Here is a 25,267-nt window from a genome sequence, read left to right as displayed (position 1 = left end):
CAGTTATCAGGGGAGAAGAGGAAATCCTCCTCTCCGCAGGCTGAAAAGGGATCAAGTTCCTAATAAGGGAATGAGCTCCAAATGGGGCTATACCCTCCATTCCCAGGAAGCGTGGGCTGGGTGTGTTAAAAGCAGAGCTTTCTCTTCCTGGCAGCTTCTTCCAGAGCTCCGCTTTCCTTTCCGAAGAACGGGTCCTGACACAGCACACGCACTGCACAGCAGCAGGCAAGTATCCTGCAAGCGTGCTCCTCAAAAGTTCAAGGAAGAGTGAAGCCAGCCCCTGATTCGGTTATTTACCATCAATCAGACTGTTGCTTGGCAGGGAGTGGATGATTAGGAGCCTCAACGAGCTGAAAAGGGGCAGGAAGAGAAGTGGAGGCAGTATTCTTCCTATTTAAAGCTGCATCCCCTGAAAGGAGTGTCTGCAGACTGCCCTGGAGCTGGTGCTGAAAAAAAAAAAAAGGGCTCGCAGACTTTGTCCTGGAACTGATGCTGAAAGGCAGAAAGACTCCGCAGCTGGCTTCATGGTGCTAAAATAACCTCGCCGTGTCCGCACTCTTCGCTGCCCAGCAGGATACATGTCTAATATCATAGGCGTGATGGCAATCTGGGTACAACCGAGAACTTTTTTCATCCTCGCTGCTTTATTAGGGCGATTTGTAACCATAAAAGCGCAAGGAGAGGAAGAATATGACGGTGGTGAGTTTCTCTCCCTCTAAAGCAAGAAAAAGATCCTCACCCCCCCCTCTCCCTTTGCATGCAGTCTGCTTATTGTGTGTGGTTTGGAGTGGGAAACCTCTGGGATCCGAGAGGAACAAGACTTTTTTTTAAGTAAGAAAGGGGTAGCGATGTTTTGAGCTCCGGAGCAGGACAGGGAGGGAAGGCGGGAGACTCCCAGAGCCGGGGTGCTGGCTGCGGGCAGGGGGGGGATCGCTGCGGCCCCACTGGGGGGTGTTTGGGGGGGTCTGCAGCAAAGGGCAGCGCTTGGGACGGGCGGAGGGGAGAGCCACGGGGGGAAGGAAACACAAAAAAAGCCTGGCAGGGCGGAGGCGTTTGCGCTGAGTTACATCTGCATTCTCACATTCTTTGTTGTGGAGAAATACCGAAAAGTGGGTTTCCCTTTCTCTCTCCTTTAGCTTTTCTTATGCACCCTCCCCGGCTTCTCTTCTCTTCCTCCTTTCCTCCCTTCTTCCCCGGGCTCTCCCGGGGCAGCCTGCGGGGGCACCGCCGTCCCTCCCTCTCTCCCTCCCTTTCCCCGGAGCTCCCCGCAAGCAGGAGGGCTGGCGAGCTGCCTCCCTCACCCCTGCAACCAACCTTCAGCTTTTTTCTGAGGCTGCTTTCTGCCCGCTTTTTGGTTGTCTTTTTTTTTTTTTTTTTTTTTTTTTTTTTTTTTTGTCTAATATAATTTCAATGCCTGCAAAAGAGAGGTTGCTGGTCAGGGGGATGCGCCCTGGCTGTGCTCGCCCATCAGCCGGGATGGGTGTCCCGTTGGATGGGGGTTTCCTGAAATATGAGAGGGCTGGTTTGGGGACAGTTTGCGGCTATTGTGCTCCTGAACACCCTTCCTCGGCTTCTCGGTTGCAACACTGGCTTCTTTTCCAAAGAATGCCCGACCAAGGGGTTAGTACCTTCCCCTGCGACACACTTTGAAATGGTTTTATCGCCTGTTTCCAAGAGTTTGATTTTTCTTACGACTGAACCCTGGAAATAGGCTGCGTTGCACCACTGAGGAGGAGTCAAAGCCTGATGAATAAAACAGCGCAGTAGTTCCAAAACTTTTGTTCCAGCGAGTAAACGGAGACTCTCCTGCACAGCTGTGTGAGGAGTCCCATAGAGGGGGCACTTTGCATACATCTTGGGAGTGTAATTCATATACTTGCCATAAAGGGAGGCATATATTCAGATACAGACTAAACCAAAGAAAACACTTGTGAAAATATTGACTTGTGTTTCTTTTTTTTTTTTTTTTTTTTTTTTTTTTCTATCTATTTAGCATAAATGATAGTGGTGGTTTTTTGGGGGGTTTTTTGGTTTTTTTTTGTTTGGTTTGGTTTTTTTAAAGGTGACTTTTATGTCAGATTTCTGTGGGGTTAAGTTATTCCATATCATTTACTACTAGTTTGTTGCTAATAAGGAAATTATGGGAAGCTGTAGCAACCCCTCCTGGGATGTACTTCCCAGGCATTGGTGGCTGAGGAATAATGCATTGTAATAAATGACTGACATCTGTTTGCACTAACTTCACTCCTTCACCTTCCTCTTTGGGAATGGAATAGCTTTAGTCTACTGTGTATACAAAAGAATTATTTCTCTGATGTTCATGGTATTAAAAATAAAACCAAAAGCTGTTTGAGTGTGTAGTGAGGGACAGTGCAGAGTGAGGAGGAAGGGGCTTACACCCTACATGTTGCTGTGGTTTAATTGCATAAGCAAGGGGGGTTCAGTTTTGATTTAACTCCTGGCTGATGCCCAGAAATGCTGCAGACCCAGGAGGTTTTTACCCTTAGGTTGCCTTGGTTTTAGTGCTTGTGCAGAGGTGTAGGTCAGTGTGCACTGTACTGAACTGCAGGTGATTTTGTCTCTTCAGCTGCCTTGTTTCTCCCCTTTCAGTTGGTCAAATGTGTCATCTGAGTGTGGATGTTATGGTAAAAACCTTGGATTTATCTGGTGATGCAATGTGGGCACTGCAGGAATCTGTAGATTAGAAAAAGCTGTCAGACTTTCAGAAAGCATGTAAAACTATTCTACCAGCCATCTCTCATGCCAATCCTAGAAAAAATGAGAGGGATTAAATACTGGTTGTCAACCTTGGCCACAGTGGAAGGGAGAAATAGCTTTTGCAATCATATGTTACCACATTTATAATGATGAGTGATGTTACTAGCTAAGTTGAATATAATAAAGTAGGTTAAATTGTTTTTAAAAAAAATTAATAAAACAACTGTAATACTTCTTTAAGCCAAACATACCCTGTAACAATTTTATTTTTTGGCACTTACCATTGCTGTTCTTTCAACTACTGCCAGTTTCTATATTCACTTTTTTTCTTTTGGGAGCACTGCAGATTGATCTGTTTTGCTCAAGAACACTTGGCTGGTAGTGCTATATAGTACACACACTTAAAATGCATGTAAAAATGTGAAAAACAGACACTTTAAAACCCAGAGCAAGAAAACTGGTCCTTTTGAGTATAGCTCTTTTAAATGTGCCTGTTTAAAAGTTATTTATGTGTAGAGTTGGTGCTACAAAATCGTAGAAAAACTAAAAGGTCCTGGTTTTAATTTCTGTGTGGGAAGCCAGACTAGCTCAGAAATGAGTAGGGCAAAAAAAGTGCCCAGAAGGAGGCTGAAATGATGTGCTCTTGATGTTTGGAAGCCCCAGCCCTTGGGTGTTAAGATTTCCACACACTGTGTAATCTTTCCTCTTTCCTTAGGACTCAGGATAGAGGAAACCCCATGCAGGCTTCTAGGATCCTTTCCTAGCCACTCTTGAGTGTAAAAGTAGTTGCTTTCTTCAACAAAGTTATTTAAGAAAATTAGAAAAGCACCTTCTGTGAGAAACCTCTGGGCAAACATGAATCAGAGGTGAAACTGGGGGAATTGTCTCCTTCAAGAGGATTTGTCTACACAAACTCCACGTGGACGTGGCAGTGAGGGTCTGTTGCCACCATCTCCCGTGTTTCTCACTGCCATACCATATTTAATTTCTCATTTCTTCCTGCAGCACATCCCTCTCTATGGATTTTGTGGTTATTTACCCTTCCTTGTATCACCCTTGTGGTGTCAGCCCTACTTCAGCTGAGCTCACTGTCAGCCCTGGGACTGACAGCAAATGCTTTGTTCCACAGCGTGAGCAAGCAAAACCAAACAGTGGAGCCATCTGAATTCATGATCCTTTCTGATTTCTTGGAATTCTCAAGGCTTTGTCTGGAAACCATGCAAAGGGGAGAGGAGAATGGAGTGCCCCTAATGGAGAGAGGAACAGCTGAGCTGGTTGAATAAACCAGTAAAAAACTCCCCCATCCCCTCACTGATGCAGGAAACATTCTCTTCAGGGAGAAAAGAGGTTACTAGGTGGCAAAGGCTCCTCACTGGGGCAGAAGTCAGGAATATGATGGCAAGGGAAAGTCCTCTGTAGCTGGGAGGAGGTAAGAGAATTATTGAGCATTGTTGCCAGGTGCTGCTTTGATTTTTATGACTCTTTCATCTTTGTACAGTCCACAAAGCACCTAAGAAGAAAAGGAGGGGAGTAAAAGTTCCTGTCTGGTTAATTCTCATCATTTTAGTGAGGATCTTGTGATACTTGACTCTCCCCTCCCTACCCCAAAGTTTCATTTCCCAGGATCATTCACTTACATGTTTACTCCTATTTTCTACATGAGGAAACATGCACATGTGTGTCTGTGCACATAGGTATCTATGTTTTTGGGTCTAATCATTCATAACTAATATGAAAATATAACTGATTATAGCTCTAAACAAGCAGAAAGTCAGAATCAATTATTTCTATGAAAATAAAAAAATCACAGTACTTTAGGGACTGACACATGAATTCTGAGTGTTAGTGATTGGCTCCCCTGCCTGTGGAACTTTGGGAAGGAGACTTTACACAGGAAGTTCCACAAGAAAAAGTCCTCAAGAAGATTCCTCCTTTTGCTCAAACTTATGTAATGCTTAAAGCTTTGAGGGTCACATTAGCTTGTTATATTTTAGAAACTAGTTTGTCATTGAAGGGTAGTTGTGTGCAGTGGTTGTTAGTGCAGGGATTTCCCCCCCTCCCACCCTCCCCATTGTTTACAAATATAGATCATTGCCATAGAAACCAAATGGTCATTTCATGCTCTCATTTGTGTTCTGGCACTCTTACACTTCATTTCTTGATGAAGTCTTTGCCTCTTTGCAATATAGTTTCAATATGATAACATTCTGCTGAGTTGATTTCTCTATGTAAAACTTTGCAGGATTGGTCCTGTTTTACCGTAATGTTTTTTAGCTTAAAAAGAAGCTTTCTTCAATTTTTTAACTCTTTAGAACTTTCCAGGGAAAAGGTCCACCAAACCACTCAATTTATTATTAAGTCATCTAGGAAAACTCCACTTAAGAATAGCACCTGGAGTTTTGGTAGTGCTTACTATTTCTTTCTGGAAATAACCAGAAATTATATATTTTTCTTGCAGTTTGAATTAGAATGGGTCAGCTCACTCCATGACTTGAATTCTGGTGAGTTGAGAGAAAAGAAACACAGGGATTTTTGTGTGTTTGTGTGGGGAAGCAGAAGCTCTGAAGGCAGACCTTCCATGATCCTCTTAAAAAACCCAGCAGATGTTCATGGCATGTGCACAACTATTTTTCCATATACAGAGAAAGGCAACGAACTCGGTGCCAAAAAATAATAAAGTAGTAATAAAAAATAGCTGAAATTCCAACTGGAGGCATGTGATCAATCCTTATCTGAGCACTGGTTGTTTCACCCATGTTTGTCTTTGTGACCCTGCACGTTTTTCTGCGTGAGGTCCTGGGGATACAAATTTTTTGCCTCACAAATTCTTCTTGGAAAGGATAAATGAAATTGCCAACCCAATGGATTCTCAGTTGGGTCAGCGAGGAGAGACTGGGCTCACACTTCAGTTTACTTTACAGACCAAGGAACTTGTTCTTAATCTAATGCACAGAGCACAAACAAGTATCCTTTATTGTAAAATGAATAAATTAATCAGATTAGCTTGGATTTTCAGTTTTTGACAAAGGCTTCTTGGAGTTTGAGAGCACGAGGAAAGTTTGCTGCTCTCTATGCCTGGAATCTCCAGCTGCAACAGACCCACCTTGTGCAAGAGCCCTTTACAGCCCTGGTGTTGTCATGTGCAGGAGCTCAGGTGTCATTTCAGCTGGAATGTCTGAGGCATTAATTCAAAACATAATGAGAAGGGAATGAGGAAAATGTGTCTCAGTAGCATAAATTAAATGGTTTTCAGTTATTTAAGAACTTGGGTACTTTGGGTACTTTCAAGCTGGAGGAAAATGGTCTACAAGTCATGTAACTCTTTGAAGATGAGGGGTACCTGAGGTGTTGTTAACTTTGTGCTGGTGACATCTTTCTGTGTGCACAAATCACACCTCGGATCCCTGTTTTTTCTTATGTTCTGTGATTTATGCTTTTCCTGACAAGTCCCGTGCAATTGGAAGGGTTCATGCTGCTGCTGCACTGCCCGAAAGTACGAAGCAAGGGGAAACAACAAGACAATTTGTTCATACAAATTTTTGGTTTGTAGGTTGATTTATGGTTATGAAAAGAGTAGCACGCAGGAAGCTTTGGATGCTGATAAGCCCTCGGTGCTGCAGTAATTAAAATATCCAAACCGTTACATACAATTATCTTTCCTGAGTAAGCAACATACATTTTTCATAGCCTGCTGTGCTGTCTTTTATTCCTGTAGTGAGAAACAATTCCATTCTCCCACTATCCCACCCGCATTTGCTGCGGAAAGGTCATGTGTTACATAAGCAGGCAGACTAAGAGTGATTGTCAGAGGGCCAGGGGTGGGATGCTCTCGGTGCAGGGAACCTCTATTCATGCAGCCCCTTGGGATTCTGCTGTTTTTAGCTGCTGCAGTTAGGTCTGGTTTTTGGAGAGCTGTTTGCAGGTTGTTCCTTGGCCATGCTGCTGCCAGCTTGAAGCTTGGAGTTGTGGAAGAAGTTGTGTTTTTTGGCAGCTCTGGGTAAACGGTGCAGTTGGGAGGATGGTATAATGGGGTTGGGTTAATACTGAAAGGCTTCCAGGGTGTTTTGTGTCTTCACTGGTTTTCATTTATAGGCTCTGGAGTATGCAATGGTAGCATGGGAGGACTAAATAATTAATTTGAATCCCTGGGCCCCTGTTCTTTCGATAGTGGGGCTGAATAGGAACACAAGCTGCTACTCTGATACTGCTGGCAGGAATTCAGAGTTTTGGACATGAACTCATTTAGAGTAGGAACAGAAGAGTAAACTGTCTCACTGGGGCCTGTTCCCTGCTGTGCTGTAGATGTCTGGCTGAGAGGGTCTGTACAGTATCTTCTCCACTCTTTGGTTATGAAATACTTACTTGCCAGCACCTTCAGCAAGCTGGCCATCTGAAGTGGAGGCTAAAGGCACAATGAGAGTGTAGGGCAGGAAGAGATTGAGAAGAGAGAAGAAGTATCATCTGGAGTCTGTCCTGGCCCAATTGCTCCAAGATTAATACTGCACATTAAAAAGACAAAACCACAGGCTAAACCAGGAAGAAATTCTTCCTTCTTTGCAGAGAAGTCTGTCATCTGTCCCTTGATAGCTGAATTACTGCAGATTATCTGAGGTTTTGTTGAGAGCATTGTTTAAAGCAGTCCTCTTTCCTAGAAATCATGGAATACCTATATTTATTTAAATATCTATTAAGAACTTAGCAGTCTGAGGTCTCATGTCTTGCTGAATATCCCAACAGGCCAAAAGAAAAATGTTAGAGGGAAACATTCAAGCAGAAACAGTGTCCAGAAGCTGTGCTTGCTTGATTGCCTGTTTTCTGCTCAGCTTTTCTTAAATAGTTTCTTTACAGGCCCTACCAAATCTTTGGGTGTGATGAAAATGTGATGTAATGCTGTAGTGATTTCTACTCTGTGAGAATTATTTTTGTCTCATTTTCTGTCTGCCTTAAAGTGGTTCTTTCAGCTGCAGTGTCATCACTTTTCCAAGTAATGAACCTGCCATGCTCAGTGCCTGGGTAACAGCATCCCATGGAACAGTGTTGAGATCACTGATTGAAACCTCACTGGAGAGAGGGAATTATTTTGGATGAAGATGTATTAGGTTTATCAGGCACAGCAATGATACAGCCATCTTGAAACCATCTGTGCTAATTCAGGGAGATCGTGCTACCCCGAATGATGAATATTCTGTTACCTGAACTGTGAGTTGTAATTATTGTTAACAAATAATGTAATCAATAAGCATATATATTTTTTTAAATAAAGTAGGATCTCTTATCTTTGGCTTTCTCATTTTCAGTCATGATGAGCCTCCTGGTCAGAAAGGTACCATTAATTAGCTGGGTCATCTCCTGGATGCCTCCTGAAATTCCTCTTCCTATCAGAAAATGAAAATATGCTTTCATGCCACTGAGCTTTACATGTGTGCTTCTCCCAGTGGTTGTGATGGTTTGTACAAGAAGGTCCAAGAGAGGAGAGGATTCTCTGTGGTAGCTGTGGCCAGGCCCATGGAAATCAGCCAACTAAATCACCTGAAATGGAGATGAACCACTGGGGGCTCCTGCTAGAAAACCACGTTGTGGTTCTGGAGTAATTCTGGCTTAAAGTTGCTTATCAGCCTGACTGCTGATACTGATCTGGCTGAAAGTATCTTTAGCTGTCAGCTATTATTTTTTTTTCGGGCTAATTTTTTACAGATCTGGAAAATTAGTTTATTTACTAGGAAGTTTGAAAATTGATTGGATTTCAGGTCTCTGGACATATCAACAGGTCTTTCCAAAACATTTTAAGGGTGAGGCTTGCAGATGGTACTGTAGCATCTTTGTGTGCCCTGAGGGAGAACTTGAGCCTCATTCATTGTGTGTGTTGTTGAACTGTGGTTTACATGGCTGTTGGTCCAGGAAAAGACATTGCTGAGTTCCCCCTCTGATAGCTTTAACAGGTTTTGTTTCCTGTTGGCTTTGTGCTGTGATGCTTTAGAAACATTTGTTTGCTAGTAAAGCATTTGGTTCACCATCAAATAAAATCTGAAATTCAGTTTCTATTGTGAGTGGTGGGAAAATTAAATAGAGCTGATTAAGAGTAATGTAAAATCTCACAGTTTCACAGATGATCTGTTGTAATCTACATCAGGAAAGAAGCAGGATGTTCATGAATCTGTGCCCAACCCAGGGCAGAGAAATGAAATACCTGCCATCTGTGCAAAAATATGGGTAAGGCACACAAAGAGAATTATCTTAGGGGAGTGTAGGATGGAGTGATGATAACAACAGAGCTTGCATTGTGCTCTGTGATCAGAGGGGGCTAAAACCAAGGGTGTGACATATTGGGACTTGGTAAAGAAGAATATAGTGGCCCAGTAGGCAGAAAAGTGTGAGGGAAAGGACGAGAGGCTTTTGTTCACCCTTTGCTGATAAGTCCAGTGCTGGCCTAAGTGGTCATTTATAGAAAATAAATGATGGTAAACTGGAAATTTAGGAGACCTAGACTTGAACAGGACAGAGATTGTGAGGCCTGAATCTCTTCTGTTCAAGTTTTTTGCCCTGAGCACACCTGCCAGAGTGAGGATGTCTCGGGGTGTCCAAAGCTCTGAGAAAGGAAGGGGGAGGAAGCAAGAAGAGAGGGACCCCCAGAGAGGTGCTGAGCATGGGGCTCGTGGCTCTCAAAGAGCCCTTGGATGTCTGTAACTGAGGCTTTATTGCCCTGTGCTGACTTCAGTCCATGGGAAAGGAGTGGAATTAGTTTGCATTTTCCCCCCAGAAAGCAGTATTCCTTTTCATCTGTATTCATTTTCCACTGGAGGAGTGGCTGCTATTATTACAAAACCCTCAAACCAACACACCCTATTGCATGCATTGAAAAATCCATTGCTTTCTAAAAGAAAAGGTAATCAGCTTCTTAGCTTCATGGTGCAGTTAAAGAACCTCCAGAGCTGCAAGTGTATTTTATTTAACTCCTGCAGAACACAGCAGAGCTTTTCACGTGCTTGGCAGTGTTTCTTTAGACGTGTGAGGCATTAAACCAATGTTTTTGCCAAAAGACTTACAAGCCAGCGTTGTTGCATCATGCATACTTTTTAGGCTGTGAGACAGAGCATCTGATTTGAGAGCCATCCTTTGTTTTGTAAAACTGAATCTTCAAGAACAGCTTGAATTGTCTGAGTAGTGAAGGTGGATTCAAGCAGCAGCATCTTTTGAAGACATGGAAAAGACTTTCACAGGCCTAATATTCAAATCATAGCACTTTCATGTCATCATTACAGGCCAATCATACAAAGGAGGCCAAGTTTTCCATATGAAATCTCATTTTTGTTCATTAAAGGTTTTGGTTTTTTTTTTCCCCAGGAAATCCTAGTGAAAAAATAATAGATTTCAATTTAAAGTTGCATGAAAAAGAACACAACTCTGAATGCAATGTATTGCTGTGTATTTGTTTTAAGTATCTGTCGTTTAGAACTCTCAAATCAGGCATGTTTTGTGTTGTAAACCTTAAAAAATTGTAATATACAGTGTGCTGAATATAAGTAGTGCCTTTGTATATCTACACCTGAGAAGTTTGATGTTCTGAGGCCTCAGACATTCCCACTGGATGGGAACTGCATCCCATCTCGCTGGTGAACGTACTGGAGGATGATTTCCAGATGTTTAAATGCTTGCTTTGGCCAGAGTCAGAAAATATTGGAACATGCATTGGCAACAAAGGAGGGGAAGAACCTGATGTAAGAGGCATCAAGCCTGGAGACAAGGAAAGCAGAACATGGAAAATGTTGGGGAAGGAAGAGCCAGCTCGACAGTATGGTTGCTGTGACAGCACTGAACACTGGAATTATCCTAATGACTGCCAGAGTGCCAGAAGCCTGCTTCAAAAATCAGGACTGAGTTGAAAGGATCATTTTTCTTTTTTTCTATTTGATATGTTTACTGCAGTGGTAGAAAATTTTATTTAAACTGAGATTGAGTAGCTTGGGCACGCTTTAATTTTTTTTTTTTTTACCTTCCTATGAATTTGTGCAGTGCTGAGCACAAAGCATCCTTGATCTCAGATGAAGCCTTAGGGTACTACTGAAAGACACATACTGAGTCATCTTGCTAATAATCTATCTCTTGAATTGCATGGATTTTCATGTTGAATAGTGGACTAGTTTCAAAACTGGAATCAGGGACCTGCACAAAGAACCTGTCCTGTGAAACACACAACCTATTGCTTGCTGTAAGGTTTCAGTAAAAACACCTCTCTCTCTTGGGCTGGCCATCCTTTTAGTGTACAGATCAAAACTTTGCAGCTTAACACATTTTATCAAAATATTCACACTTTTAAGTTTGGTTTCTATAGTTGACTTGGGGTGCAGGGTGGGATGATGAGGACAGAAGTGTTCAATTGTGATTTCTTCAGGTTGTGCATATTTGCTATTTATGAACAATGCCAGGGCCAACCAGTGAATTGTACATTTAAAAAAAAAAATTTTTTTTTTTTTACTTTTTCCAGATGTTCTCTGTTTCTTTGAGCTTTCCCTGGTTTCCTAGGAAACCTCTGCAGGATGGAATTTGTCTGTTTTACAGGCACTGTCCAAGATTGTTTGTTTTGTTTGTGTTTGAATCTAATTAAGACAGAAAATAAATATTTGGTGATTTAAATCTCCCATTGAGGGAGAGTATTTAAAACCTAACTTGAAGCACATGAATAGCCTTACTTCTTGTAATGAGATGCCTGGCACCTAGTTATGGTTGCCTAACTACCTTAATGAATTTGGTTATTTCAGTTTTTACTTTGAAAGAGGGCAGCAAACCTCAGGATTTATTCATCTGCAGGAGGAATTAGTGAGGAAAAATGATGGAGCAGTGAGATAGTTGTAATAAAAGAATAGTTGTATTAGAATTTTGTGGTCAATTATAGTGGAAAAAAATCAGGTGCATCTAGAGATAGTTTTAGAAGGGAAATAAGAAAACAATTATGAAACTTTTTGCAGTCAGCTGCCATGCTGAGATTTGCTGTCTTTCTGCCCAAATTTCTGTGATTTTGACTGATGGTTGTTTCCAGCCCTGAGCAAACATCAAGCCACCAACTCAGCCCAGTTCCTGGTTTCAGGGGAAATGAGGAGAATCTCGGTGGCTTTGCTTGGAGTTTGCTGTGTGCTCAGATCTGGTGCTGGAAAGGTCATTGCAGAATCTCGGTGCCAAAGAAGAAGCAAGGTGAAGCTTTCAGGGTTCTAAAGATGATTCGTGCACTTAATACGATAGAAAAACTCCCAGTACATTTTACATCAAGCTCCAAAATCATAGAATCCTAGAATTGGCTGGGTTGGAAGGGCCCTCAGAGCTCATCAAGTCCAACCCTTGATCCACTCCCGCTGCAGTTCCCAGCCCATGGCACTGAGTGCCACATCCAGGCTCTTTTGAAATATCTCCAGGCATGGAGAATCCACTACTTCCCAGGGCAGCCCATTCCAATGGCTGATCACCCTCTCCAGAAAGAAATTCTTTCTAATGTCCAACCTAACCCTCCCCTGGCACAACTTGAGACCTCTTGTGCCCTCTTGTCTTGCTGAGAGTTGCCTGGGAAAAGAGCCCAACCCCCCCCTGGCTCCAACCTCCTTTCAGGGAGTTGGAGAGAGTGATGAGGTCTCCCCTGAGCCTCCTCTTCTCCAGCCTCAACACCCCCAGCTCCCTCAGCCCTTCCTCACAGGACTTGTGCTGGATCCCTTCCCAGCCTCCTTGCTCTTCTCTGGACCTGCTCCAGCACCTCAATCTCCTTCCTGAGCTGAGGGGCCCAGAACTGGACACAGGACTCAAGCTGTGGCCTCCCCAGGGCTGAGCACAGGGGCAGAATCCCTTCCCTGGACCTGCTGGCCACGCTGTTCCTGATCCAGGCCAGGATGCCATTGGCCTTCTTGGCTACCTGGGCACACTGCTGGCTCATGTAAAGACTTAACTTTGGGGTAGAATGAAGCATGCCTAAACTGGATGCTGAGCAAACGTTTGGAGTGTAGCATCCCCATCTGTAGCTCTGCCTGGAAGAGAGCCTGGAGGAGCCCTGGGCTGGAGGGCTGGTACTGTGAGGGAACGTGACTGTGCCTGGAAAGGGGAGGCTCCTGCTTCCTAACAGGACACAGCTGTGGCTTACCCTAAGTCCTATAAATGTCAGGGAGTGTTGACTCAACGCCGTGAGAAGAAACTTTCTGATGTGATAGTTCCCTTCCTTTCTTTGCTGTGACAGAAATCACAGCTGAGCAATTCATGGCACACAATTTCAAAAGTCTGCTTTTCTTTCTGCATCAGAAATCCTTGCTTTCAGAGCTCCAATTCCTTCCTTGGGACTGCTTTTCTCTCTTGAGAAAAGGAGTAAGACATTTTACTTTGTGCAGCCTTTTTTGTTTAACTATTTTTTTTTTTTTTTTTTTTTTTTTTTTTTATGCCTGCTTATTCTATAGGTTCAGTGTTTAAAGCTTTGGAAAACACGAGTCTGAAAATAGAGCTGAAAATACATCAGTGCTTTCAAGACAAAGCTGATCTGTGGGTTGAAAGACAACTGTGCAGCAGTTATTATAATGAATTACAGTATATATACACACTGAGCCTATGTGTAAACTCCATTTTCCACCTTGGTCTTTAGTTTCCACCCTCACAGAAGAAAAAAGTAGGGTTTGAATAGATCTCTGTTATCTCCCAGTATAATCAATTTAATGGATTAATGGAGTGGTTGAGCTTCTGACTTTAAACCAGAGGTTTGGGGCTGGTTTAGCAAAGGGCACATTTTTACAAAACTAGCTTCTAGTGATTGTTTGTTAGAACAACCAGCTTATAGTTCTAGTCCCAAAAAATTAAAATCAGAATTATTTTTATTCCTGAGTTGGATTTTATTTCTTGAACAAGATGGCTAAATTCACTCTGTCCTATTCTTGTGAGTCTGTTCACATGGTCTACTTTATTTATTTATTTATTTTAATCTTCCCTTGTGGAGGCTGTCTGAAAATCCTCCTTGAGTTGTGCAAGACTTAGAATTTTCTAAGTCATTTATTTATACAGTGTAATGTAGTTCACAATGAGATGTAAATACCAGGAGACTGATGCTCCTGTTTGCAGATAGCATTGACTGTTAGCTGTTTATTAACATGGCAGAGCCAGGGTTGGAAATTTTTATCATAGCAAGACAAACAGCTAATTATTAGGAGCCCTTTTTATACCTAACAAACTGAAGTTTGAGGTTAGAACTTGCTAAGACCTCTTAGTACTTGTCTAGAGGAGGTAGAAGGAAAGTTTTTTCCAGAGGTGGTGGTAGTGTAAGTTTTGTTGGCTGCTGGGGATAGATTTCTCCTAAGATTTTTTTCTCCTCTTCTTCCTGGATTTATGTAGTAGAAGAAAGATGAGGTTTTGGCAAATGATTTTGGAACAAACACAGGAGAAGCTGCTTTTGCCCCTTTGTGTGTCCCATAGAAGTAATGCTTCTACTACTTCTAGCCTTGCTCCAAGCAGAAAAAAGCAAATTGTGTCACAGAGCTGTGGAGAGGACAGATTTAGTAAAAGAAATTTAAAAGAGGCTGGCAATAGCCTCTCTCACACTGATAATCTTAGCTAATGCCTACAGTCTGCTTAGGAATAGCAGTCAATTTTTCAGGAATATAGATACAGGAAAGAAAAAGTAACTGCTGCCTGACATGTAGGTCATCACTGATGGAATCTAAATGAAGATATTACATTAATATGTTTTTGCAATGCAGCACAATCTACTCAGGCATCTGAAAAGTTTCTTTCAAGCTTAATGACCTATACATATCCTCTGTTCCTAAAGGAGATGTAGGCAAGTATCACCCTTACTGTGTAGCTCTGCTCCACATTTTTGTAGCCCAGTATTAGATTTGGGGCTGGGAGAACTTGCAGATTCAGCCATTAACCCTACTGACAGACAACCAAAGAACACAGAGTGTGCCATTTTCTTCTGTTCTTATTTTCTTGTTGTGTTACAAAGAGTCTGACGAGCTTGCACAATTCAAGTATTTGTAGCTTGTGAAATTTCTGGTGTGTCATATGTGATGGTTTTCTGGGTATGAACATCCCTTATCTTGTAAAAAGAAAAAGATGAGGTGAAGCCTTAAACAGGCTGGTGTGGATGATACTCAGGCTGTTGTGTATGTTGCTCAGGCTGCCCAAGAATATTAAGAAGAAAAGAAGAGAGAGTAGAAAAAAAACTGGATCCCCTGGATCCAAACTGACTTTGTTTTTCAGATCTTTTCTCTGAGTTGTGATGCATCTGAATTCTTTGGTTTTATACCATGTTACCTGAAATGAATCAGTTGGTTGTATAGGAAGGTTTTCCACTCATTGTTTTCCACTATGCTCATAATAAATTTATAATAACAAAGATAATACCAGGACTTCAGGGGCTTGAAAGGTGATTCAAAGGGTATAAATTTGTAAAGCAAGGTTTGGAGGCTTGTGTAGTGTGGGCTCACTGCTCTGCAATGCACCTCTGGGCAGTGGTACAGCCTCTTCTGAGCAGGAAAATTTTTAGGCAGCAATAGTGATTTTGTTCTCCAAGCCCTGATAGATTTAAAACAGGAAACAGAAAATTGAAAATTTTCTCAAGATCTAATGAAGTGCCTCATTAATCATATTTTCATATTCCTGTATTACGTGAACTTAGAAATGGGTCTTATTTCTGGATTATTTTGAAAGTATCATATTGCTACCTCAGAGTAAATTGGCATCCTCTGGCAACCAGTCTATATCCCAGTATGTTGTACATAATTTCTTCATGCACTGAGGGTGTTGCACCAATCTTAAGTAGGGGAATGGAAACCTGGAGTGATGAGAAATCTCTTTCCAGCTGTCTGCTGATGCTGAACATTTCCTTGGGATACTGATGAATATTCAATAGGTTCATTCACCCAGTGACCACCTTCCGGATGAGGTTGTTTCACAGTGAGCTCTGGACACCTGTTTTATGTCAGGAATGTTGAGTTACACATTTTTCTACTCTGTCACCTTTGGAAGAAGATGCTTCTGTTACCAGAGAGATTGGTGCTATTCTGTTCTTTTATTTTTTATTACCAGCTGTGCATCTGGGATTTCATTAATTGCCCTTGAGATATTCTGAAGGGTGATTATTTTCTGAATGCAGCAGGCTTTGTACCTTAAAGCTTGGCTCTTCTGCCTCAGTCCCAGGTCCTTGGGAACCTCAGGGTGTGTTCCCTTTGCAGAGATCTTGCCAGTAATGACTGAGGCCTGGTTTCCATATTGACCTCAAACTCAGCATAATTACCTTAATCCAGCCAACCATAACAATGAGGTGGGCATTGAAAATATGCTTCATAGAGGGGTTTTATAGAGCTTACAGTGCAGTTAAGTTGAAATTACATAGCTATTTAAGGGAAATGTACAGTTAGTTATGCCCTCCACTGCTCTTGCCCTCAAACCTACACCATGGAACAAACACAGCATCTGTATCAGCACTGCTGTGAAATTGGCTTTTTCTAGCTTTTGGTTAGAAAAACTCCTATTAAACAGTAGGAATGGCTTTATCTCACTCCCTAATGATTTGACAATAATGGTGATTCAAAAATATAGGAAATTTTAGCGCAATACAGATTGATTATTTTGTCTTTTCAGTTCAGTCAATCAAAAAATTCACTGCTCTGTGTTTATGAACATCTCCTGCTTGGTCCAGGCTTGGCTGTGAGCCTGTTCCTCAGCCCTCAGTGAAGGGCAGGCATTAGGAGACTTCAAAAGGTGCAAGTTCTTTCCCAAGTATGAGTAAGATGACAGAAATATTCACTTGGGCATTATGACATTTACTTAGGGCAGGGGAGGAGGATTTGGACTTGAGTTTGGTCAAGCTGGTGCCTTCTTAGGGTGAGAAATTTTGGGCAGGGAATTATTTTAATTACTTTACTTTTATTTGGCAAAGACATTAAATTTCTTCATTTCCCATTTTCCTTGCTCTTAGCAAGACCCAACAGCAACCATTGAGAGCTCACAACCCAACTGGCCCCACCTCCTTCCAGGAATTCCCAAATTCAAACTAGGAATTCCCAAATTCATAATTTCTCATTTTCTCCAAAATTCTTTTCAGTTAATTATTTCAGGCTAAAAAGAGAGAATGGGTTTATTTACTAGATATCCATTTAATGATAGCCATTTGTGAGAGAATCAATTAGAAAGACACAAACTAATTAATGGTCCTATTGACTATTCCAACTTGACTTACTTCTACACTGGAAAAGTTTAATAAGTGTGTCCATTTTTCTTCTCATCCTTGACAGATTAACAGGAAATTAAACAGATGGATTAATTTCAAATTAATGTTTCAAACAGTGGAATTTTATTCACCCAACTAAGCTGATCCTGAAGTGGAAACTTAGCTATGTGTGGTTCTCATTCATGTTAGCACTGAACTAGCAGCCTTAGATAATTGAAATCAGATATTAGATAATTTCCACAAGTAGTGGAAATACTTCTCATGCAGTAGTCATGGAAAGAGCTTAAGGGAGAGACACCTGTGTACAACTGAGATGATCAACACTTTATTTGAACATGATATTAACAGGTTTATTTGCACCAGAAAATTTTTTTGGCTGAGAAAACGTGGACTGAAACATGATTTTATATTTAGTTGGCTTTCCTTTTTTCTTCTGGTTTGCAAGGATGTAAGTTCAGAACTTGGGAATTGCTTTAGGAAAATTGCTTGGAGATCAAAATCTCTTTTAGCTGAAGAATTGGTGCTGACATCCAGAAGCAGCTGTTGCTCTGAGGGTGACACCCTCAGAGGTGTAAGGATCCTGCTTTCTTCTTTTGGGCTGGTACCTTGAAATGTGAAGTGGGTCTTGGTTGTTTCTGAAACCAGCACAGAACCAATGCAAGAAAGGCAAACCACAATTTATTTACTTCAGCTTTCATGAAGGAGGCCTATCCCAAGCTCTAGGCAACATGCCATCAATTACCCACAAAAATCATAAGAAGAAAAGCAAAAAAAGCAAAAAAAAAAAACCCCATACCCATGTTTGCCAACTGCCTTAGCTGAGGGGAAATGAAATCATCCAGCTCCTCACATTCCCTTAGGCCCTGCAGCTCAGCCCCTATCAAACAGTTGTTCCAGAAACAAGCTATGTCTCTGTTGGAGTTCAAAATGTACATGTTAATATATTCCAACAGATCATGAAATTTCCTAGCTTAAGAAAGCTGGCTGTGCCAAGCTCCTCTTCTATAGACTGTAATTTCCTTTCTAAAGAGAGAAGAAGCATCTGGACCTACTCAGTCCCTGCACAATGTTCCTCCACGTCAGCAAGCTGGAGCTCCAGTGCAACTGGCCAGGGTCAGCTGTGGACTGCCTGGAATCTTCTTATTAAACAAGCCCCGAGTTTTGGATCTGGACCAACCCCCCAGAACTGAGCACACTGGGACATTTGCAAAGTCCTGTTTCTGAACCAGAACTCAGTTAAAGAGGTCATGGATGCACAGTGCAGACCTTTCCCTGGGTGCTCTCAGTCTCAGATCTCCAGTGCAGAACCTTCTCCCAGCACAGCTAGGATTAAAAACCCAGTTACTGGAGAGGTCTGCTTTCATTCAGCTCTGCAAAGGACAAGGGAATAGGCTATATTTAACTTTTTTAGATGGAGATTGAGCTGGCAGTTTAGGATTTGTTCATTTGACTTTGAAAAATTAGTTTAAAACATAAGTTGTCAGCAACTATCCCTTGGTAGAAGTTTTCCAGTGGTTACACTTCTGTCAAAAGCCATATCTGGATTGTGACACTAGAAAATTATAATGTAACTGGGTGGTTGTTAGGTTATTAATTTAAGGAAGAGAATGGTGTGGTGCCTCATTTCAATCCTGGTCCTGCCTCCCTGGTTGTACTATTTTTATGACTTTGCTAAGAGAAAATACAGGAAGATTATTGTTGGCACCACACTAACCTGAGGATTGTTGGCTGCTGGCACGTTAGGGTAGATGGAGGTGCAAAAATGGGGCTCTTGGTGCACATTAATCAGGGAGATGGGAACAAGATGCTGCCAGTGGAGAGGAGTTGTCTCCTGACCTTATTGACATAAAAAACCCCAACAAACCACCCACCGAATCCCCACGCTGGAAACCCAACACCTCCACCCCCAAAAAAACCCCAACACCATTTTCTGGTTTTTCTTTTCCAGCACTTTTCTGAAAGGCTTAGTTGAGGAGTAGTGAAACTGGTCACATCTCCAGGGTGAAAGCTTTGGGGTTATTTTTCACCAGCATACAATTTTGTCATAAATTTTTGCTCAGATTGCAGCATCACACTCAGGTAACTAATGCATGAAATAATGCACTGTCAAGTCAGATCATCTGGCATGAGGCTTCTGTGTGGAAGAGGCATCTCTTGGAACAGATCTTGTTAGCAGAATAATTTATGCAAGCCAAAGGTCTGCAATGTTACCCAGAGCCCAGGTGTGCCCCACGTTGGGGTTTTTCCCCCACCCCATTGCCTGTAAAATCATCAAGTACCTATTAATGAGGGGAGAGTTTCTAGTGGGATGCTGAGCTGTTTGGTGTGTGTGTGTAAACTAATGCTAATCCTAGTTAGCAATCATAGTGCCATGAAAATATTATCCTTACTAATGCTTACCTTGCATATAAAGCACATCCATAAATTTGGAAGTATCCTCTAACCTCCAGGCTGTAATTTGGGGATAGGAGAAACTCCCATACTGCACACTTTTAAACTGGAAAAACAACAAGAAAAAAAATGTAACAATCTATTGTTCTCTGCTTTCTGGGTCCACAGCCAATTTAGCTTGAAATGTCTGATTTAAGGCTGTGAGGATGTTGTTACTGAGCAGTTCTTCAAGTCCCAACCAGAGAATGTGAAAAAGACCTTTTCCATCCTCCTGGATGAGAAAAGCTGGGCCAAGTTTTGACCTCCTGTGAGTGATCAATTGATGCTGCTTCAGGTGTCATTCTGCATGAGAATGGCTGAGTGTAGAGCCCTGTGAAGCAGGCAGAGATAAAGACTGTGGGCAATGGAACAGGCAGGTTTCAGTGCAGTCATTCCCAATCTGTAGCAGACTCCTTAGTGCTTCCACTGACTCCTCTGGAAACTTTTTTGAGGGAGGACCAGATCTTTTTTTGCCTGATCCCACAGGAACTGAAAAAATCCTTTCTAGGGCTGCAAGTGTTGCTATAAAATAGATTCTGATGATACTAACAAAACTACCAATAATACTGTCTCAAGCCATAGGAGGCTGGGTTTTCTCCTCCTGAGAAGGCTGAGATAAATAATAAACCCTGGATAGTTTTGTTATTTAAATAAAGTGTTGAGATATAATCAAGCTTGTGGGCCAGTAAAATGAAGGAAATTTTATATGGCCACAAACAACTATGCTATTCCTTCCTGTATTTCATGTCAGGCAGAGAAGCAGCTGATAAAATTAAGATCCAGATAAGCTAATTGTGTCAATTCAAACTTGTTGAGATCATGTAATCTCCTGGAAGTACAAACATTCCCTGATTGCTGCGTGGCACTTTAGAAGAGAGAAGGGTGGGGAAAGCTCTAAAGCAAATATGAAGGAATCTGTGTGTGCATATGTGGGACAAAAGTAAAAAATGTTTATTATGTTGGTGAATTAATATTAGGCTGAGTCATTTAAAAAGAAAAAACCAAGACATTTTTGAATGTTGGCACACTGAGATGTTATTTTTTTTCTTTCCCAACTTTTCTAGGAACAGTTAGGAATAATTAATGCTTAAAAACATCTTTCTCTTTTGGTCAAACTGCAGGCCGAAAATATAAAATATAAAGAATGTAAAAAGAATTTAATATAAAATATAAAGAATATAAAAAGAATTTAATATAAAATATAAAGAATGTATAAAAAGAATTTATCTTGTTGGGAAAAACTAAGCTTCTAATTTCATCAAACTTTATTTCTAGAAAAGAATTTACTTGGACATCAAGCTTTCTGCTACTGGGATATTTCTTAATTGATTTCCCTGTCTAAGTATTTCTCAAAACAATGAGATAACCTCCAACTCTTCCACAATGTCAGTAACTGCTGTCCCTCAAAGCCAGGGATATCAGTGTCCTTGCTCCAGCTTTACCATGGGTATTTCCAGTCTTGCTGACTTGGTGTGGGTGGGAGAAAATGAACCCAAAGGATTCACACTGAAACTGGAGAGGGGAGAGAGTCCAAGTTCCTTGCAGGGAGGAGATGTGGTTTTGCTGGTTCCTTGCTTTGCAGACTGCTGGGCCAGCACTGAAACCAGAAAGGGGGTGAGGAAAGGGGAAAAGGAAAGTAGAGCTTTCCTCCAGCCTTGCTCTAGATCAGTGTGCATTCCCATTAAGGGAATAAATCCCAAAGGGATTTATTTGCTTTTTAAGGTCTTAAATTCCTGTGCTAGTTAGTGTTCTGTAGAACTGTCTCAAAGCTAAATAGTATGGTTGGATGTAAGCTATTGTTTCATAAAAAAAGTAATATTGTGTATTAGTTGATAATTAACTTTGTCTTCTAGAAAAATAACAACCAAGGAAATGGACATTAAAAAAGTTGATGGTATGACCTACTTTTGCAGTTACCATAATGAGACTTTTAGTAATTTTTTTTTTCCCCCCTCAATAATTCTCTCCATCACTTGTGGTTTGGATTTTGTTTTGGGTTTTTTCTCTCTTTTTTTTTTTTTTTTTTTTTTTTTTTTTTTTTTTTTTTTTTTTTTTTTTTCTAATTTTTTTTTCTAGTTGATAAGATAAGCCTCACTGGAAAAGAGCAGAGTAGTCAGGGAAAATGGAAGTACAAAGTGTGGCTCTGACATCAGCTTTCTAAAATTCCATTCTGACAAGCATTTGCTTTAATTGCATCAGATCTGGATAAAAGTACAATAAAAATATTTTGTAGCTGGTATGGAGAGGCAGGAAAGGGTGTTAATCTTTGTGGTCTGTGGTGTTTATTTGTGTAACTTTGGATTAAAGCAGTCTCATAGTTGGTATGTTGAAGCTGAGAAGACATCTATTTGATAACCCTTAGCAGTTTGGCACCACATCAGTTTCCATAATTACCTTTTCATTTATTTTACTGCTGGTTTTTCTTTTCCAATGAACCAGGCATCACAGTCTCAGTTACCTGGGGAAATGGAACTTGTTGCTCTGATTAATGAGTGTGGGTATAATGGGGGCAAGTCCCTTAAAAAAAAAAAAAAAAAAGAAAAGAGTTGACTTTCATTATATTTATATTTATAAATGAATTAAAATTACAAAATTTCATTGTTATAGCTAATTAGGACATTATTTGACTGCAGTGTTAGAAGCTTGAGAACTTGGAGTTTAAATCAAAACGTAAGGAGTGTAGCTCTTCATTTGGAAATGTTTCTGAATTTAGGTATGTTTGTCACTGGGGTGTAACTAAAAAGACCACAGGTTCTGGCTTGTACTGCTGGAGAGTCAAAATAAATGTTTAACTAAAAAAAAACCAAAACAAAAATAATAAAAAAAGTTTTGTTTTCCCATTTTAAGTGATCTTTGGTTGCAATTAAGGCATTGTAAGGAACTGAGTTAATGTGGGCACATTACATTTCTTTTAGAGATATGGGGGGGGGAACTAATGAGCAGACAAAAGTTTACAGATTAGAATCATGGGATGGATTTGGTTGGAAAAGACCTTTAAGATCATCAAGTGCAAAATATAGAAAAAATCTACAAAAATAAGCTAATATGATGTGTTTATGAGTAAAATGTGTTAAAAAAAGTGTGCCTAGCAAATTTGAAAGCAACCTGTGGAGTAGAGGTGTATGTATGAAAACAGTGCTCTGCACCTGAACTAAATCAAAGCAGCTTTGAGGCAAAAATAAGCCATTTTTTTCAACTGAAAACACCAAAGGATGGGGTTTCCTTGCAAAAGAATGGCTTTGAAGGAAGATAAGGTATAAAAACCCTGGGGACTGGACATGTTTATTTGGACTTAATGGCATTGCTAATTCATGAGAAGAAATCAAACTGAAGCAGTACATTTGGTTACCTCTTCTGGGACAAAATATGAAGTGCTGTGTTATTACAGAGACTTTTGGCTGTGAAGAGCATGGATTGGTTGTTTTCTAGTAAAACTGAAAAAAAAACCCCAAACAACAACCCAGATACTTGTGGAGTGAGTGTCTCAGAAAATAAATTTTTTTTTTTCTTTTACCAGTGGATAAAAAAGGGTAAGTGGTTGGATGCATTCTTTCAGTATTAGTGTTGTTAATGTTGCATCTGATAGCTGTATTTGTAAGCAACAGGAATCTCACTTAAAGATCTCTAAAACTCTTAAAAAAAAGGGTTAGTGCAATGTACTCAGCAAATTTAAGTTGCTGTCATTCATCCCTGCAGTCCAATTAGTCTTTTTATATAGTCTTTTGATTTTATATACATCTATTTTAAAGTAAAAGTGACCTGGAGTCAGATTGGTGCACGATATAAACTGGAACTAAACCAAGTGGTTATAAAACGACCAGATGATGGAAAGCTAAGATGTGCACTTGGTATTCTAGCAATATTTTTTGCAGTGTCCTTGCTTTGCTTTCTGCATCTTTAATAGAGAATTTAATAGAGAACTGAAGTGTGTAGAGAAGAGTTTCCTGAGGCAGGCAGGACTGGGCTTTATTCTGTTTCCTAGCTCAGGTGGACTCTCTGTCAAACCAGAGGACAGTGGGCTCAGTTCTCTCAGATGTTTTGAAGACACAGCCAGAGAGGCAGATGAAATTCTGGGAAGCAATTTCTTTTCATGGAACAGAACTGCACAACTTTCTCACCAGATTTGTTTTGGATGCAATCTTGAAATAATCAGAGGGTATCTTGAGTATCTATTGTTGAGTCCAACTCCCACGTTAACACCAAAGCAGTTTTGCTATTCTGAAGCAAATAAATGGAACAAAGCAGTAGATTCCAGTTTGCTCTTGAAAATGCATTCCAGTTTTATAAAAGCTATTAAATTAATTAAATAGAATCTGGCTTAAAAAAAAGAAAAAGAAAAAAAGGTGATTTTATCTTTGCAACTTAGAAGACTGAGGTCAAATTTCTGGAAAGTGACCTCTAGTTGGTCAGCTAAAAAAAAAAAAAAAAAGGAATGTAGTTGGTGAGTAGCTGTCCCTCACAGTATCTCAAGATGAATAGGCCTATTATTCCAGAGAGGTAAAGATTTCAGCATTCTAAATTGGGAGACTTTTGGGCCTGGATTTGAAAGGAGCAATTTATTTGCCCTTTTTACTTCAGGTTGAGTGGTAGTTGTACATCATTTCATTAGAAAACAACAATGAAAGAAGTCCTTCCAGCTGAACAACCAGAAACAAGTGGCAACTTTCAAATATTACACATTCCCCAACTGTAAAATAAGAACAAAGTAATATTATATAATTTAGGTTTTTTTATTTTTTTTTTTTTGAAACTTCAAACCAGTGTCCTTCACATAGTAATTACATGTTAAAATATTTTATGTAAATTTAATGCCAACTTAAAATATTGCTGTTTCATGGTATCATGGTCTCCTTAAATTAGGAATTTCACTAGAAATTGTAACTAAAAATATAGCATATCCAAAATATATTTACACGTTTGAAATCCTTCAGCAATCTATAGAAGAGATATGTATGATACAGAATTTATGTAATGCCAAAAGTCAGCATCCTAACACCCTTAGGGAGAGATTGTATGGCAGATTCAGCAGTCTGTCTTCTCTAAATTCATCCAGTGGGCAGGAAATGAAATGAGCAGGAAAAGATAAATTTCAGAAGAGGTATCTGAGTATCATTATTAGGTTTTAGGTGTGGTATCTGCAAATTGTGCCCCTGATATTATGATGTGTGTTGCTACTGCAGAGGTTTTAAGTTCTTCAGAGAAAGGTAACAAACTCTGCCCCTTCCCCTGAAGGCACTGCATATCAGCAAAATATTTCCAACAGCATTAAAATCCGGAGCAAATGGTTCATGTTAATGATGCAAAATAAATACCCAGCAAATGATTTTCATGTTCCTCATACAACCCGAGACAAAGCATGGCTTAAGGCTTTCAATAATTGTACAACCATTTGGTTTGGATTCAGACATCAGGTTCTTGCAAAGCCTGTGCAAGCTGAAACTGGAGTTGAGTCAAGGCAAAACACAAGTTATTCTTGCAAGGGTGAAAAAGAATCCCCAGCCCTGTGCGTTTGGTATCCAGAGGCAGCACAAAGCTTGCAGACTGCTGCCAGCCCTGGTGCTGACTTCAACAGCATGACCCAACCTGCTAGGGAAACCATGTGGCAGCAAGTTGGGTGCTTTTGCACTCCCCAGAAGACATTTTCTATGAGTCAAGGCAGAATCCTAAATATTGTAAATAAATCGAGGGTCACTAAATACAGCCCCAGATGAATTCCTACCATTCTTACCTCAGTCCAAGTGGTTCTGCAAACAGCAGATGTTCATAGAATCACAGAATCATAGAATTGGCTGGGTTGGAAGGGACCTCAGAGATCATCAAGTCCAACCCTTGATCCACTCCCGCTGCAGTTCCCAGCCCATGGCACTGAGTGCCACATCCAGGCTCTTTTGAAATATCTCCAGGGATGGAGAATCCACCCCTTCCCTGGGC

General features: G+C 40.7%; 1 protein-coding gene across 2 annotated transcripts in view; it reads left to right on the top strand.

The window, feature by feature from the left end:
• The window catches only part of COL5A2 (collagen type V alpha 2 chain), a 157,938-nt gene that overhangs the window by 50,952 nt on the left and 81,719 nt on the right, over positions 1-25,267 (top strand). Inside the window, exon 1 of one of the 2 annotated variants that reach the window (XM_071747791.1) lies at positions 154-699. The exons of the other annotated variant lie outside the window; for it this stretch is intronic. Coding sequence (XP_071603892.1) covers positions 579-699 — 121 coding nt within the window. The 5' untranslated portion in view covers positions 154-578. Of the gene's footprint in view, positions 1-153; positions 700-25,267 lie in introns of those variants that run through there. 2 annotated transcript variants of the gene reach the window in all.

The sequence above is a fragment of the Heliangelus exortis genome, chromosome 6 (genome assembly GCF_036169615.1).
Source record: "Heliangelus exortis chromosome 6, bHelExo1.hap1, whole genome shotgun sequence".
Classification (NCBI taxonomy): Eukaryota; Metazoa; Chordata; class Aves; order Apodiformes; family Trochilidae; genus Heliangelus; species Heliangelus exortis.
Note: the sequence above shows the minus strand (reverse complement) of the source record. Positions and strands in the feature narration are given on the sequence as shown.